General features: G+C 31.5%; 1 protein-coding gene across 3 annotated transcripts; it reads right to left on the bottom strand.

Annotated features, from left to right (window-relative positions):
• Nucleotide 1: 1 nt before the first annotated feature.
• LOC106068929 (IQ motif and ankyrin repeat domain-containing protein 1-like) lies at nt 2-12962 on the bottom strand. Of its 3 annotated transcripts, none has more exons than XM_056028394.1 (15): nt 12270-12962; nt 9729-9756; nt 9503-9671; nt 9077-9241; nt 8565-8694; nt 7410-7534; nt 6813-6875; nt 6333-6472; nt 6173-6227; nt 4017-4109; nt 3027-3138; nt 2588-2690; nt 1205-1339; nt 970-1098; nt 2-666 (listed from the first exon to the last, which is right to left on the bottom strand). In XM_056028394.1, exons 1-15 carry the CDS (start codon nt 12499-12501, stop codon nt 501-503), a joined length of 1845 nt encoding a protein of 614 aa, XP_055884369.1. In that variant the 5' UTR covers nt 12502-12962; the 3' UTR covers nt 2-500. The 3 variants fall into 3 exon arrangements, with proteins under 3 accessions (XP_055884369.1, XP_055884370.1, XP_013083886.2); XM_056028395.1 differs by lacking the exon at nt 9729-9756 and adding an exon at nt 10935-11034 and having other exon boundaries at nt 9503-9687; nt 12270-12407; XM_013228432.2 differs by lacking the exon at nt 9729-9756 and having other exon boundaries at nt 9503-9687.
• Between the last annotated feature and the right edge of the window lie 439 nt (nt 12963-13401).

Genomic DNA, 13401 nt, shown 5'->3' with positions numbered 1-13401 from the left:
GTTTATGTTACATATTCATCAGACTTGCATAGAAAACATTGAATAAATTATTTAAAAATAAACAAACAAAAATCATAAGTTAAACTTCAAACGTTTCATAAAAAAATAATTTAACAAAAGAGTGTAAGTGTTGACTACTGGTTTCATCATGTAATTCAAGTCATTAATAGCTAAGAGCAATATAAATCTTAACTCTAGTGTTCACTACTGGTCTAATTATGCAATTCAAGTCATTAATAGCTAAGAGCAATATACATCTTAACTCTAACTTAATCAGTTAATTAATATATTTGAACAAAACAGAATAACATCAGCCAAATACAAAACATGAAGATGAAGAATATCAATACAAATACAAATTAATAATATAAATGAAAGATGAAATAATATTAGTAATATTGTTTCATTAATAAATCATAAATTAATTCTCAAGGCACAATTTAGCATTCATATCACAGTGTTTATATTGGCATTGCAACTCTTGATAACTTACATAGTGTTTATATTGGCACTACAACTCTGATTAAATACATCAATTGCATTAGTTTCTCACTAGGAGTAGGATTCTTGGTCAGCAGGATGAACATAAACTTGGAGGTACGAATTTCATTGAATTTGGTCAATTCATACTCAGGACCGTCTGTTGACTTAATCAACGTTTTGTACCTGTCATCAGATTTATATAGTTATTCAAATATATCTGAAGTTTTAAAGTAAAAGTTTGATATAGAATGTTAAGAGTGGTTTTGACAAGTAAAACAGAAGGAAAGGACTTTAAAAACATTAGTTTTCTTCATTTCTAATATTGCATCTACAATATATATAGAGAAAAATTACCCACTACTCTGTATTGTTATTGGCTTTGTTCATAAATAGAAAAACCCATTTCTATTGACAATAATTATAAACATCATAAACTTCATTGTTAATAGTTTAATAGTAATTCTAAGTGCAAACAGAATGGCCTACTTGTCTTCATTGACAATAGTTTTGTCCATGATGCTGTTCATTAGACCTTTCATGACTTTATCAAAGATATCCACACAAGTCTCAAACATGTCCACTTCCATCATGTCTAAAACAAATGGCTTTCCAAACCTGTATAAAATTTGAATTTTCCATAGAATTTTGAAGGTACCAGTAATTTTTGTTTTTTACATTTGTCTTCCAAAATAAAAAATTTTCAAAATAATTAGACAATTACCTGATAGCGCCAAGCAGACTTAATCTGATGTTATTTACTTCCATGTCAGCTGGCCGTAGAGAGCAAACATAGTTGGTATCTCTGTAGCGAAGAAATGTACCAGCTTGTCCATTAATATCAATCACACATGGCCACCTGAAAACAAGAGGCTTATTAACAAGAAATCTATCAACTGTTTACTTTCAAATTATTCTAACACCTGAAATAGGAAATACAGGCTTAAGTGTTAATAAGAAGAAAAAAAAAGTTTATTTTACATGAATCTTCTAAATATAGAGAACATTTAACTACATTATAAATTCTAAATGTAAAAAATTAATAATTATTGCAAACATGTATTAAATACAATTTTTCTAATAATTTAAATGTATTCCCTAATGTAAGAAAAAAATACATTATCTAAGTAGTTTTATAATTTTGTCAAACTTTTTTTCAAAAGTACACTATGTTTATCTATGCCAATAAAAACTAATTGCATTCAATATAAGTTGTATACTTAAGCATAACTGATTTCTAATTTTAAATAATTAATCTGAATCAGAAAAGGGTTCTTGTTGAGACCCAAAGGAAAGCCCTTATTAAAGACAGGTGCAAGAGACTGAAAGAAAACGTAAATAGACCACCGGCTGACAGCGGCTTTGTCTGCATGAGATGCAAAAAAATATGAAGGTTGCAACTGGCTTTACACTCATCCTTAATCTTCTGAATTGAAGATATTGTCATTGTTATTATTATTGTATTTTACTGTATATTATATAATTATAGGTTCCGTATGGTTGTTATTGCCAGAAGTGGTATTGGATATAAGCCCTCCACAACCTATTAAAATACTTCCAATGGTGTGCATCTCAAATAGCCTCTGACAACCAGTCTAACTGCTGGCTTTCAAGTGAGGCTCAGATATTAGATCTGGTGTAACTGTTATCACTGACAGAAGAATAGGTAAAGGTGAGCGACTAGCATCAAAACCAGTAAGCAGAAGGGGCTATTAGCCTTGACTGGCTACTCACCTAGGAGAAAGAAAACTCTGAATTTAAACCTTTGCTGCCTTGCAGCTATACTCTGAAAAAAAAAAATCAGGAGCCAGTAACCCTTAGGCAGCTAGCAGCACACAGTGCAACACCCTGGAAGAAACTGCTTTGCTGCTATTCCCAAACTAAATTGGTACTTGCTGTTCCTATGATACGCCATCTGCATGGAGAAGGTGGTACTGCAGTGTGGGTGATATAGCTAAAGCCCATGCATTAATCTCATTTCTATGAGATGATTCATAGTCACTTCATGACTGAAGGATACCATATTAAATTGTACTGCAGTGTGATACACTAAATTGTATTATTTATAATGGTATTGTCAATTTAATTGAATACTCCTTCAACTTACTTTCCTGAATCCTTTATTCTATTTCCAACATCACGAAATAATACATCATCTAGCTCTTTGATAACTACTTTAAGTCCTGGCAGTTCTTCCTCTGTCTCCTCATCTAGGAAATAAGCGAATAGAGAAAAACTGGGTGCATTAGAAGTTGATTTTTTTTTAACATAAATGGTTTTAAACTCAAAGCAAAAGTGTAGAATGAGTATAAGCCAAATGAAACAATCACTGAAGAAAGAAAAATAAAATAAAAAAAAGAATAAGATTTGAGTAAATTAAACATTGTTTTCTTAGTGAAACACAATTTTTATTATAAAATGAGAAATTTATTTCTTTTTTATTTCTAGCTTTAAAACTTACATGAGCATGTTAATGACCCTTTAAGTAAAATACATACTATGATTAAAACGTTTCATGTATCATAGAATCATGAAAGGATACCAACCCACAGTTTTAGAAGATTCCCTTAATGCTAATCTGGCTTTGGCAAGTTGTTCTCTGGCTGATTCAAGCTCAAGTTTAGCATTTTCTACTTCAAATTCTTGATCATGAATTGCCTTAAATAATTACAAGATCAATGTCAATAAAGTGGGATAACTATAGTGATGTAATCATTATTATAGCATTACATATTGAAAATGCAGTTCTACAGAATAAAGTTAAGAAGATTTAAAAACAACATTTTTTATTTTAGGAAGCATGCATGCTAGTCTGAAACTTAACATTATGTGAATCAACATAAAAATAAGAAAAGTTAGTTCAATAAGGTCAATAGGGCAGGTTAGTAAAAAAAATCTTATTAATGCCTGTTGCTTTCATTTTATTTAAGTGTTACTTGCTTAACAGCCATAAATGGCCTTCAATTTTTCCAAATTGTCAGAGGCTGAGATGCGTAAACCACTTGATTACCTATCAAGGTGGCTAAAGTTTGAAACTCATCTCTAGATGATGTTGTGTTTGCTGAATGCCAAAAGGCAGTATCTTCTAATTACTCCCTTCCCACACTGGTTCAAAAAAGAGAGAGGACCATAGCACACTAAGTATGATATAAGCATAAAAGATGCACAATGACCTCATTTACCAATCGTAAACAAACAACATTTAGTCACATGATCTTATTGATAAAACAACGTGACAACCTTCATGAATTAAACATGAGATCGTGAATTATATAGAAGAGATAGAGCACCACGTGGCTAAATGTTGTTTGTTTACAGTTGGTGAATGAGGTCCATTCATAAACATTTTTTTTTAAAGTGCTGGGTAATCTGAATATACATAAGTGTCTGAAAAAAATCTGGAATTTTGGATTAGCACTTAAGCATTCAGTCACATGAATTTATGTATATTTAGGCCAGCATATTTTTGTAAACGGTTTAAACAATATTAAATCCTTTATTTCTAACACTCCACACCTAATGCTGTATTTACTCACTGATTCAGTTAGCTCTGGTTTATCAAATCCTTCAGACATGCAAACATCATGCTCATGTATCCTCTTGTTAAGTTCACAATAGGCAAACTCCAACTGTATAATAACAAGTAAATATGTATACTAACATATTACACATAGTCCTTAAAGTAGACTAAAATGACACATTAGTCTAATGGGGCCAACATATCAGGTAAACATTAGACCTTTACTTCCTTACATTTTCTGAGAAATATTTTTCTTATCTTGCTTGCTATTCATCACGTTATTACTATGTACAATTAATTAATTCACCCTTCTTTTCAATGCTAGCTATATACTGGCTATGGTGCTGCTAAATATCAACATCACCTAGAAGCTGGAATACTTTGGAAAAGTCAATGTGGCTTTAGGCAGGTTAGAGGCACAGTGACATGATTTTTGCAGTTTGCCAACTTCATGGAAAATGTTGATTGCAAAATGAAATCTTTATACCACATTCATAGATTTGGCCAAAGCTTTTGATAATGTCAACCATGAAAGCCTTGCCAAATCATATTCAAATGTGGCTGCCCAGATCAATTCATAACCAATTTCATGATGACATGCAAGCTAGAATCCAAGACAATGGAGAATAGATCAGTCTAAGCCTTTTCTTGTCTCAAATGGTGTCAAGCAGGTCAAATATGATAACACCAGAAATCTGCTATTCGCAGATGACTGTGCCCTAAGGCACAGAAGAGGATTTTCAAAAGAGCTTGTCTCTCTTCAACAAGACTTGCACAAATTTTGGCCTCACCATCAATGTAGAAGGAGGCACAGTGACTGAGTGGTAAAGTACTTAGAAGGCACAGTGACTGAGTGGTAAAGTACTTAGAAGGCACAGTGACTGAGTGGTAAAGTACTTAGAAGGCACAGTGACTGAGTGGTAAAGTACTTAGGAGGCACAGTGACTGAGTGGTAAAGTACTTAGGAGGCACAGTGACTGAGTGGTAAAGTACTTAGGAGGCACAGTGACTGAGTGGTAAAGTACTTAGGAGGCACAGTGACTGAGTGGTAAAGTACTTAGGAGGCACAGTGACTGAGTGGTAAAGTACTTAGGAGGCACAGTGACTGAGTGGTAAAGTACTTAGGAGGCACAGTGACTGAGTGGTAAAGTACTTAGGAGGCACAGTGACTGAGTGGTAAAGTACTTGGCTTCCAAACTTGGTTTCCTGAGCTCAAATCCTAGTGAAGACAATGAGTCCACCCAGTTATAATGGGTACCTGAAATTAGTTGGGGAAAAGTAAGGCAGTTAGTCATTGTGCTGGCCAAATGACACCCTTGTTAACCGTGGGCTACAGAAACAAATTTACATTATCTGCCCCACAAATTTCAAGGTCAGAATACTTTTTTACTACATCAATGTAAAAAGACAATTGCTGCAACAACCTACTCCAAATGAAACAGTCACAGACATTCTCATAGATGGCCAAAAACAAGTAAATGTAAACCAAAAAGTTTGTCTATTTTGGAAGATCATATCAGTAAATGCCAACTTAGAAGATGAAGTAGACTTACATGTTGCAGATACCAGTGCAGTCTTTGGCAGACTTCAAGAACAAGTATGGCCACAGAGAGGACTCAGCATTGGTACAAAACTGAAAGTGCTGTAGTTCTCCCTACATTCTTATGTCTCCTTATATTCCAACTAAAGAAGAAGCTAAACTTCTTCCATCTATGCTGTCTAAGAAAAAATCATCAGGTGAATTAGTTGAAAACATACCAGATGTTGAGATCTTACAGCTGTCATAGATAAACAGAATCCATGCCACAGCCAGTAGTCCATATGCCTGAAAATTGCCTCCTCAAATGACTTTTTTATGAGAAGCTGTGTGCAGGAAAGTGCTCTCAGGAGAGGTTTAACACAAACATTGTTATGAGACCCTTATTTTAGAGCTCCCTCAAAGAGCGGGATATTGACATTCACAGCTAGAAAAAGCTATATATCATCACTCCTCTTGATGTGAAGACCTGAGTGTAGCAGTTTCAAGATTTGAGGCAAGGAGGTCGCCATCAGCAAACAATGCAGTTCTAAAAAAAAGCTGAGAAAAGAAGCTGCAATATCTGCAACAGACCCAATAACCAAAAAAAAAATATAGTCTATGTAATCTGTAATACAATTTTACCTAAATCTAACCTTTTTCTGTTTGACTTTATATTCTGTCTCAAGTTCATTCACAAACTCCTCTAATCTAGTGTTTGAAAAAAAAAGTTATAGTGATAAAAGCTGCTCAAGTAGCTAGAAATAAAATAAGTATTTTCGAAATAGAATTTTAAAAAAGTAAATATGAGCATACTTCATTGTTTCTGCTTCTCTTCTTTGTTTATCTTCATTTAATATTTTCTCTTTAGCTGTTTCTATTTGTTTCAGTAATGTCTCTGTTGTTTCGATTTTCCAATTCTCCAAAACTTCTTTCACAGCTTGGACTGAAGCAACCTGTTGCCATTACAACTTAGTATTTAATACATATTTGTAAAGATTTCTGTTCATGGTTATAAAATGTGGTATCAGTGAGCCATATTTTCTTATACATATTTCATATTCCCAATCAACCTTTAGGTACACTATTCAGTATATCCTAATAACTACAAGATGTCACTATGTCCATTAAAAGGAGTCTTTTATTATCACTAATAGGAAGAAATTACCTTCAGTCACATATTCATTTTCTATGTATTCATTTTCTATGCATGTTTTACTTTTTTAAAAAAATAATGTAAGAGAATATCATTCTGTATTTTTTTAAAAAGTAGATATAATTTTTAAAAAAATCAACCTCTGCTGGGCTTTGACTGTCTCCACCAAGGATCCTAGGATCTGCACCATTTTCAAGTAACATCTGTAATAAAAAAAAATGCTAGTAAAATTGCAGAATTAAAAGTTTATGTAGGGTCATCAAAAAAGAAAATCCAATACTTTTCATCAACAATCTTTTTACTGTTTAAATCATTACATTGTTCTATTCATTGATGTTGGAAAGTTTAAGATAAACACACTGAAGAGATGTAAAACACAGATCCAATTATCATTAAGCATTATCTAAACATCATAACTGCTAAACAAAATATTAAGTATTAAACAAATTGATGAGTATGTATTTCTAGCAAAAAAAAATAAAAAATATTGTGCTTGCATAGAGATGATTTTTTTTTCTATCTTATCTTGGTGGACTTTCTTCAATGACCTTGCATATTTAAAGTCATGGTTAACCTATGCCAGTGATTCTTGTTTATCTAAAACCATGATATGCCAATGTCATTGATTCTTGTATATTTAAAGTCATAGTTTGCCTATTTCATTTTTGCATATTTAAAGTTGTTATATTTGAAGTCATATACTGGACAGAAACCAAACTTTAATAGATTTATTTTACATAAGTAGCCTCCAGGTGACCGGCAAATGCTGCTCTGTACAATGGAGTTCTTCTAAACTGACCAATAGTGTTGGGATCAGCACCGTTTTCTAGTAGGAGCTTGATTGCTTCAGCATGTCCACCATCTTGAAAATCAAATATATTTTAAAAATAAAAATAACAGCTAGGATGTAAAAGTTAAATAGGCTTTCTGCTAATTTTTTTTTTTTTTTATGTTGATAAAAGAGTTTCTATGGACATGAATTAATCTTTCACTTTAAAAAACTATCTATTGAATTTCTAAAAAAATTCAAATTAAAAGCAAAACTTGAAACTTTTTTTTTTTACAATTTGCACATTATTTATATTTCAAACAATACTTTTTAAAGAGTTTAAAATTATAGATTTTCGGTAGTACTAATGAATGTAAACTATTATAGCTCAATATAGAAAACAAAAAAAGAATTTTTATGATGTTGGTCTATACCTCTAAAAAAATATTATAGTTAGCTTATGATGATTGAGCTAGCTATATAACACTAAATTTGGCTTAGAAACATGTTAACTTTCTTAATTTTTTTTTACTAATTAAAATCTCATATGAAAAAAAAAGTATATTAGGTTAATTTAACTTTAACTATCTAGGTTAATTTACTTTCATCTAGCTTCATGATGACAGAAAGGGCAGTAACCAAACAAAACATAGTACTACTGTTATGTCTTCATATTGGATGAGACTCTTTAGACATGAAAACGACAAATCACAGTTTTATAAATACTTTAATCGTTATTAATACTGAAAACACTTTCTTGTTTATATTCCTTCTTTTTGGTTCCTCTTCTCCTTTCAACACGCATTCGCACCATTTCACATTTACACTAAGATGCGCATGGGCGCCACTTGTTACGTCTTCATATTGGATGAGACTCTTTAGACATGAAAACGACAAATCACAGTTTTATAAATACTTTAATCGTTATTAATACTGAAAACACTTTCTTGTTTATATTCCTTCATTTTGGTTCCTCTTCTCCTTTCAACACGCATTTGCACCATTTCACATTTACACTAAGATGTGCACGTAACAACTACTATAAACAAAGTATTAACATTTTAAATTTTTAAATTATTGTTATTAAAAGATAAATTTTTAAGCCTCCATATAGCCCACTTACTAGCAGCTTCTGATAGCGCAGTGTTTTCATTAGCATCAGTACACTCTATGATGGCCATAAGATGTTTTGTACGCAAAGATCTTCCAATGACATCATTGCCCAAACCATTTTTATCATCTATATCAGAAACCTATAATATAATAGTTTAAGTAGCATTTTTAAAATATAGGTAGATTACTATTACAGGAAAAAAAAAGCCCTAATGCAATAGGTTATTGTATGGGGTCTATAATTTCTTTGCATGTTCTTTTGGAAAAATACAACCAATGTACATTTGCTTTTAATTTTATTTCTATAAATTAGTTTGTTATATGTATTTGATTTAACCCTGGGAGTTGCTATCAAATTTTCCTTGAAAAAAAAAACTTGGAAAAGGTTAGGAAAACCAATGACCAAGAATGGCAATCACTGTGGTGCTGTTCATTACCTCCTGCAAGTTCACCAGCAAAATGCTCTTCCTTACAACCAAATCCTTCCACTGTGTATAATTTACTTAATCTAAGTTCCCAAACCTCTTTAAGTATCTGTTTCATGCTAACAACATTTCCATCAAATGCTGCCTCCAGAAATCGTTTCTTTCTTTTAGTTTCCTCTTGCTTTCTCCTTTTTTCCTCTTGCTCCTTTGCTTGTTGTTTTTCTGCTTTTTCTTGCTCCAGTCTACACAAGTACAAAAATGCCTGGTAGAAAATAACACAGGTTTAATTTTGCATATTAAACCAAAAAGGTAATATTACAATATTGTTTAACAAAACACTGAAGATTTAACTTTTTGTGTGCATGCTCAAACAACTAAATTAGATAATTAGGGACAAACTATTTTTTTTCGTTTGTGATTTAGATTCAGACATGAATAAAGTGCAAAGTGCCTTTAGCAAAAAATAAAAAAAAATTAAAACATTTATGTTCAGAGTTGATTGCACTAATTATGATAATTTTACCTGTTTATCAAGCTCCTCCATTTTTTGTTCATATTCTTGTTTTTCTTTCCTCCTTTTCTCTAATGTTTTTTTGCCCAAAAATCGTCTAACTGTGGTTTGTATTTTTATAGCGGCTAGATCTTTTTCTGTTGGTTTTGCAACAGTCTCTTTTGTTTTTTGTTTTTGTGAACTATTTTTAGACACGCCTGTGTTAATGCAAAAAAAAAAAAAAGAAAAAAAAAAGAAATTATTTTCTTTGCTTGCAATAAAATGTGCTAAATGCAAAAAGAAGCAAACAGAATCTTGTGTTATAAATAATATTTTAAATAATATTGGCAATGTAAAATATTGTAAAAACTTTATCCATATGTGAATAAGGCTTGATTATATTTTAAATAAACTTTTTTGGCTTTTTTTTTTTACTGTATAAATTACTGACATTCTTTCAATAAAAGATTTTTTCTATCCTATAAATTTGAATTGCATTTTTATGAGCCCATCCATTATATACATACTGTTGTTATAATTAGAGGTCAAAACTGTATTAAGTCACTTATTTTTTCTGGCTCATATAATAATTCACTTTAGAAATGGTATCTAAAAAAAGAAGTTCACTCAAGTGATCATTTAGCTTTAAGTCTTTTTAAATAAAAATATACTTTTTTTGACATAAAATTTTAGTATTTTATGACTCATATATTTATACAATAATATATATTTATCTTGATTTCAGTTACTCATATAGCAAAGAAAATATAAATAATATAATATATATATAATAATATATATATATATATATATACATATATCAATATGATCAAACATCCTAAAGGCCTACAAATGATGATATAGCTGACTCTTTTTTTTTTAGGTAGGAGAGGTCCAATGTATCCAGATAGCCAACTAAGAAAGTAGGCTGTGTTGATAATTCTTTGGATATACAAGCCTCAAAACAATACTTTAAAAATACAGAAAATGCAGACATAATCCTATACATTTAACCAAATATTCTAGCAATTATGAGTGAGTCTGGTGTGAATGTACACTTTGGTTTCTTATAGTTATAATGTTTTTTGTTGTAATGCACAAATTGTAAGACAAATTTCCTTACGGATAATAAAGATTATTATTATTATTATTATTATTATTATTATTATTATCTTTGTTTTCATTTAGAGCAAGTACATGGTGTTTCAATTATGTATGAAGAAAGTGTTTTGCATTAAGCATTTTAACAATTAAAAAAAAAATTCATTTACAATATAAACCCATATCTGCATAATTTTTTTTAATCCTTAGCAGTATGATAAGGTGACCAGACATCCTGATTTAGGCGTGACAGTCCCACTTTGGACCATCTATAATACTTTTCATCCAGGCAGGATGGCCAATGTCCTGCTTTAATGCTTTTTAAAAATCTGTCGAATTCTTTTGACTAATAACTTAAAAGTACCATTTTCTTCTTGATCCTCATTTCATGTTCACTGCTTAGAGGGTCCAGTGTTTCCTGTCAACTCTTGAAGTGTTGTTGTTTCGCATGTTTCTCACTGATTCTGTTAATAAATTCCAGCATATAATATTCCTTCACTTGGCTTCCCTTTCTGTTCAAGTTGAACATAGGGAAAGAAATGTCATAGACAAAACAATAGACCATGCAGAAGTTCTGTTTAGTGAGGGACAGAATGGCAGTGCTCTTGAAGTATCTTCTGCTCCTCAAAGAATTATGCATGCAATTGGATGACGTGTGTTGGTAAGAAAAAGTGATGTAGCAGCCACAATCTTATACAGACTATTTAAGAGAGAGAAACAGCAGGTTATTGCATTCAGATAGATTAGACCCCACAGATCAATGTTCTGTTTTGGAAAACATTTCAAAAAGCCTGCAATTATTTAAATTATTGTATGTGCAGGCCTACATTGTGTGTAAATTGTGTGTGTACATTCTGATGCATTGTAAAGCAATATTTCTCAAAAAAAAAATATCTAAGGCTGCATGTTCTTTTTATGTTCCAAGAGCAACATATGTCCCACTTTGGCTCTCTAAATATCTGGTCACCTTTAGTATGAAGCTGAAAGATCTGCATGTAATACAATTTTTTTCAAATTACTCTAACCCCTTTCTACACAGGTCATACAACTCCATAAGGCAACAATGTTCAAACAATGTATTGTTATTTGTAATGCACAATTATAAAACAAATTTCTTCATGGATAATAAAGATTATAATAAAACAAATTTCCTCACGGATAATAAAAATTATCATTATTATTATTGTAACAAAAATAATTATAAGGCTTGTTTTTGTTCCAAAGATTAAGGAGGAGTGTATAGCTTTTCATGTGGCTGCACAGACCTAGACGCCACACCCAACACAGATAAACAACAAAAAGCTTTTAATTAATGTAACTACCCCTATATTCTGTATAGATCTAAATAACAAGGAAGATGCACAAGTTGCAAGGGCTATGGCAACCAAAAGTAGAGTCTAGTAAGAATATATATAAAAAATTACAATAGATCGATCTAACCATGTGGAGTAAACTATATTATAATTATACTAGAATTATGTTTAGTATATAAACATTTCAATGGACCTCATTCACCAAACGTAAACAAACAACATTTAGCCACGTGATAATATTGATAAAACAATGAAAATTACGTATCACGTGACAGCCTTAATGGATTGAGTAATTTGTATAGAAGATATAGCAGAGAACCACGTGGCAGAATGTTGTTTGTTTACAATTGGTGAATGAGGTCCATTACTTAATTAATTAAATTCACCTATTTCTGTTTTTGAACTTGCTTTGCTGGGACTTATAACTTTTGTATTTTTTGCTTGCTGTTGTTTTGTAGGTGAGCACACTTTAGCTGCAGCTGCATTTTTGGATGCTGGAGTTGCATTTTTAGACAAGTTTGTAGAATGATTAGATTGAATAGTTTTAACTGACTTATTTGTTGTAGAATTAGATCTAGAGCTGCCTGAAGGATTTGTTGAAGTTCTCTTTGATTGCATGTCTATTATTATATTTACTGGTCTATTCTAGACCTTTGTCTTAGTATAAGACTAAGTTTAATCTATATATAGAATAGACTCTAGACCAGTAGATTTAGAATAGATGATCCTAGTCTAGCAGAATCTAGATTTTATTTCTAAATGTATATTTTACTTTTACTATAGTAGGCATATAGTACGACCAGTATCTAGATCTTATTATGTCTTATACTTATAAGATCGTATACTACTTTAATTTATAAAATGTAGCTAACTTGCGTCGAGTTGCGTCTTTGATAGTCGTAGTTATAGAATATAAATATAGATAACTATTTTTTTAGTCTACAGTAGATCTAGAATCTATATGACATATGATCAATCTACTCTGCTGATTTAATTATATATAATCTAGATCTAAATCTTCTTTAAAAGTAATCTACTAACAGCATTCATTTATTAATATTAGTTGCTAATGCCAATAAATAATGGTTGTCAAGCAAATAATAATAACATTAACAAAAATATATAGGTTTGTATAAGATCTAGATTTATATGGGTCATTCTTCGAGGTACATAGCGGAACGAAGAGAGGGTCGCCAAAGAAAAGCTGGCTGGATAACATTACAAAATGGACCGGCCTCTCTCTTGATATCCTACTAAAAACAGCTGCTGACCGGGAAAAGTGGAGGGATTTGGTTGCGCGAACTCTCACAGCACCCCTACAACGAAAGTCAAGGGACGGATGAGATGAGAGAAAGCATATATATTATCATAACATTTTGATTGTTTTCAGGTTTTCCCATCTAGACAGGCTAAATTTAGGCATACTCTCTCTCTTTCTCTAGAGGAAGAGAGAGAGCTGCATGAAGGATTTCTTGAATTTCTTTTATTGCAAACCTTAACTCCTGTTACTTTGAGTTG

Source organism: Biomphalaria glabrata, chromosome 5 (genome assembly GCF_947242115.1).
Source record: "Biomphalaria glabrata chromosome 5, xgBioGlab47.1, whole genome shotgun sequence".
In the NCBI taxonomy this organism is placed as follows: Eukaryota; Metazoa; Mollusca; class Gastropoda; family Planorbidae; genus Biomphalaria; species Biomphalaria glabrata.
This window is presented reverse-complemented; position numbering and strand designations above follow the sequence as displayed.

Coding starts and splice junctions, on each gene's coding strand:
- LOC106068929 (XM_056028394.1), bottom strand. CDS start 12,501: ATGCAATCAAAGAGAACTTCAACAAATCCTTCAGGCAGCTCTAGATCT. Junction 9,242..9,502: donor TGGAGGAGCTTGATAAACAG/GTAAAATTATCA, acceptor ATTTTCTACCAG/GCATTTTTGTACTTGTGTAG. Junction 7,535..8,564: donor TGCGCTATCAGAAGCTGCTA/GTAAGTGGGCTA, acceptor TTGATTTTCAAG/ATGGTGGACATGCTGAAGCA.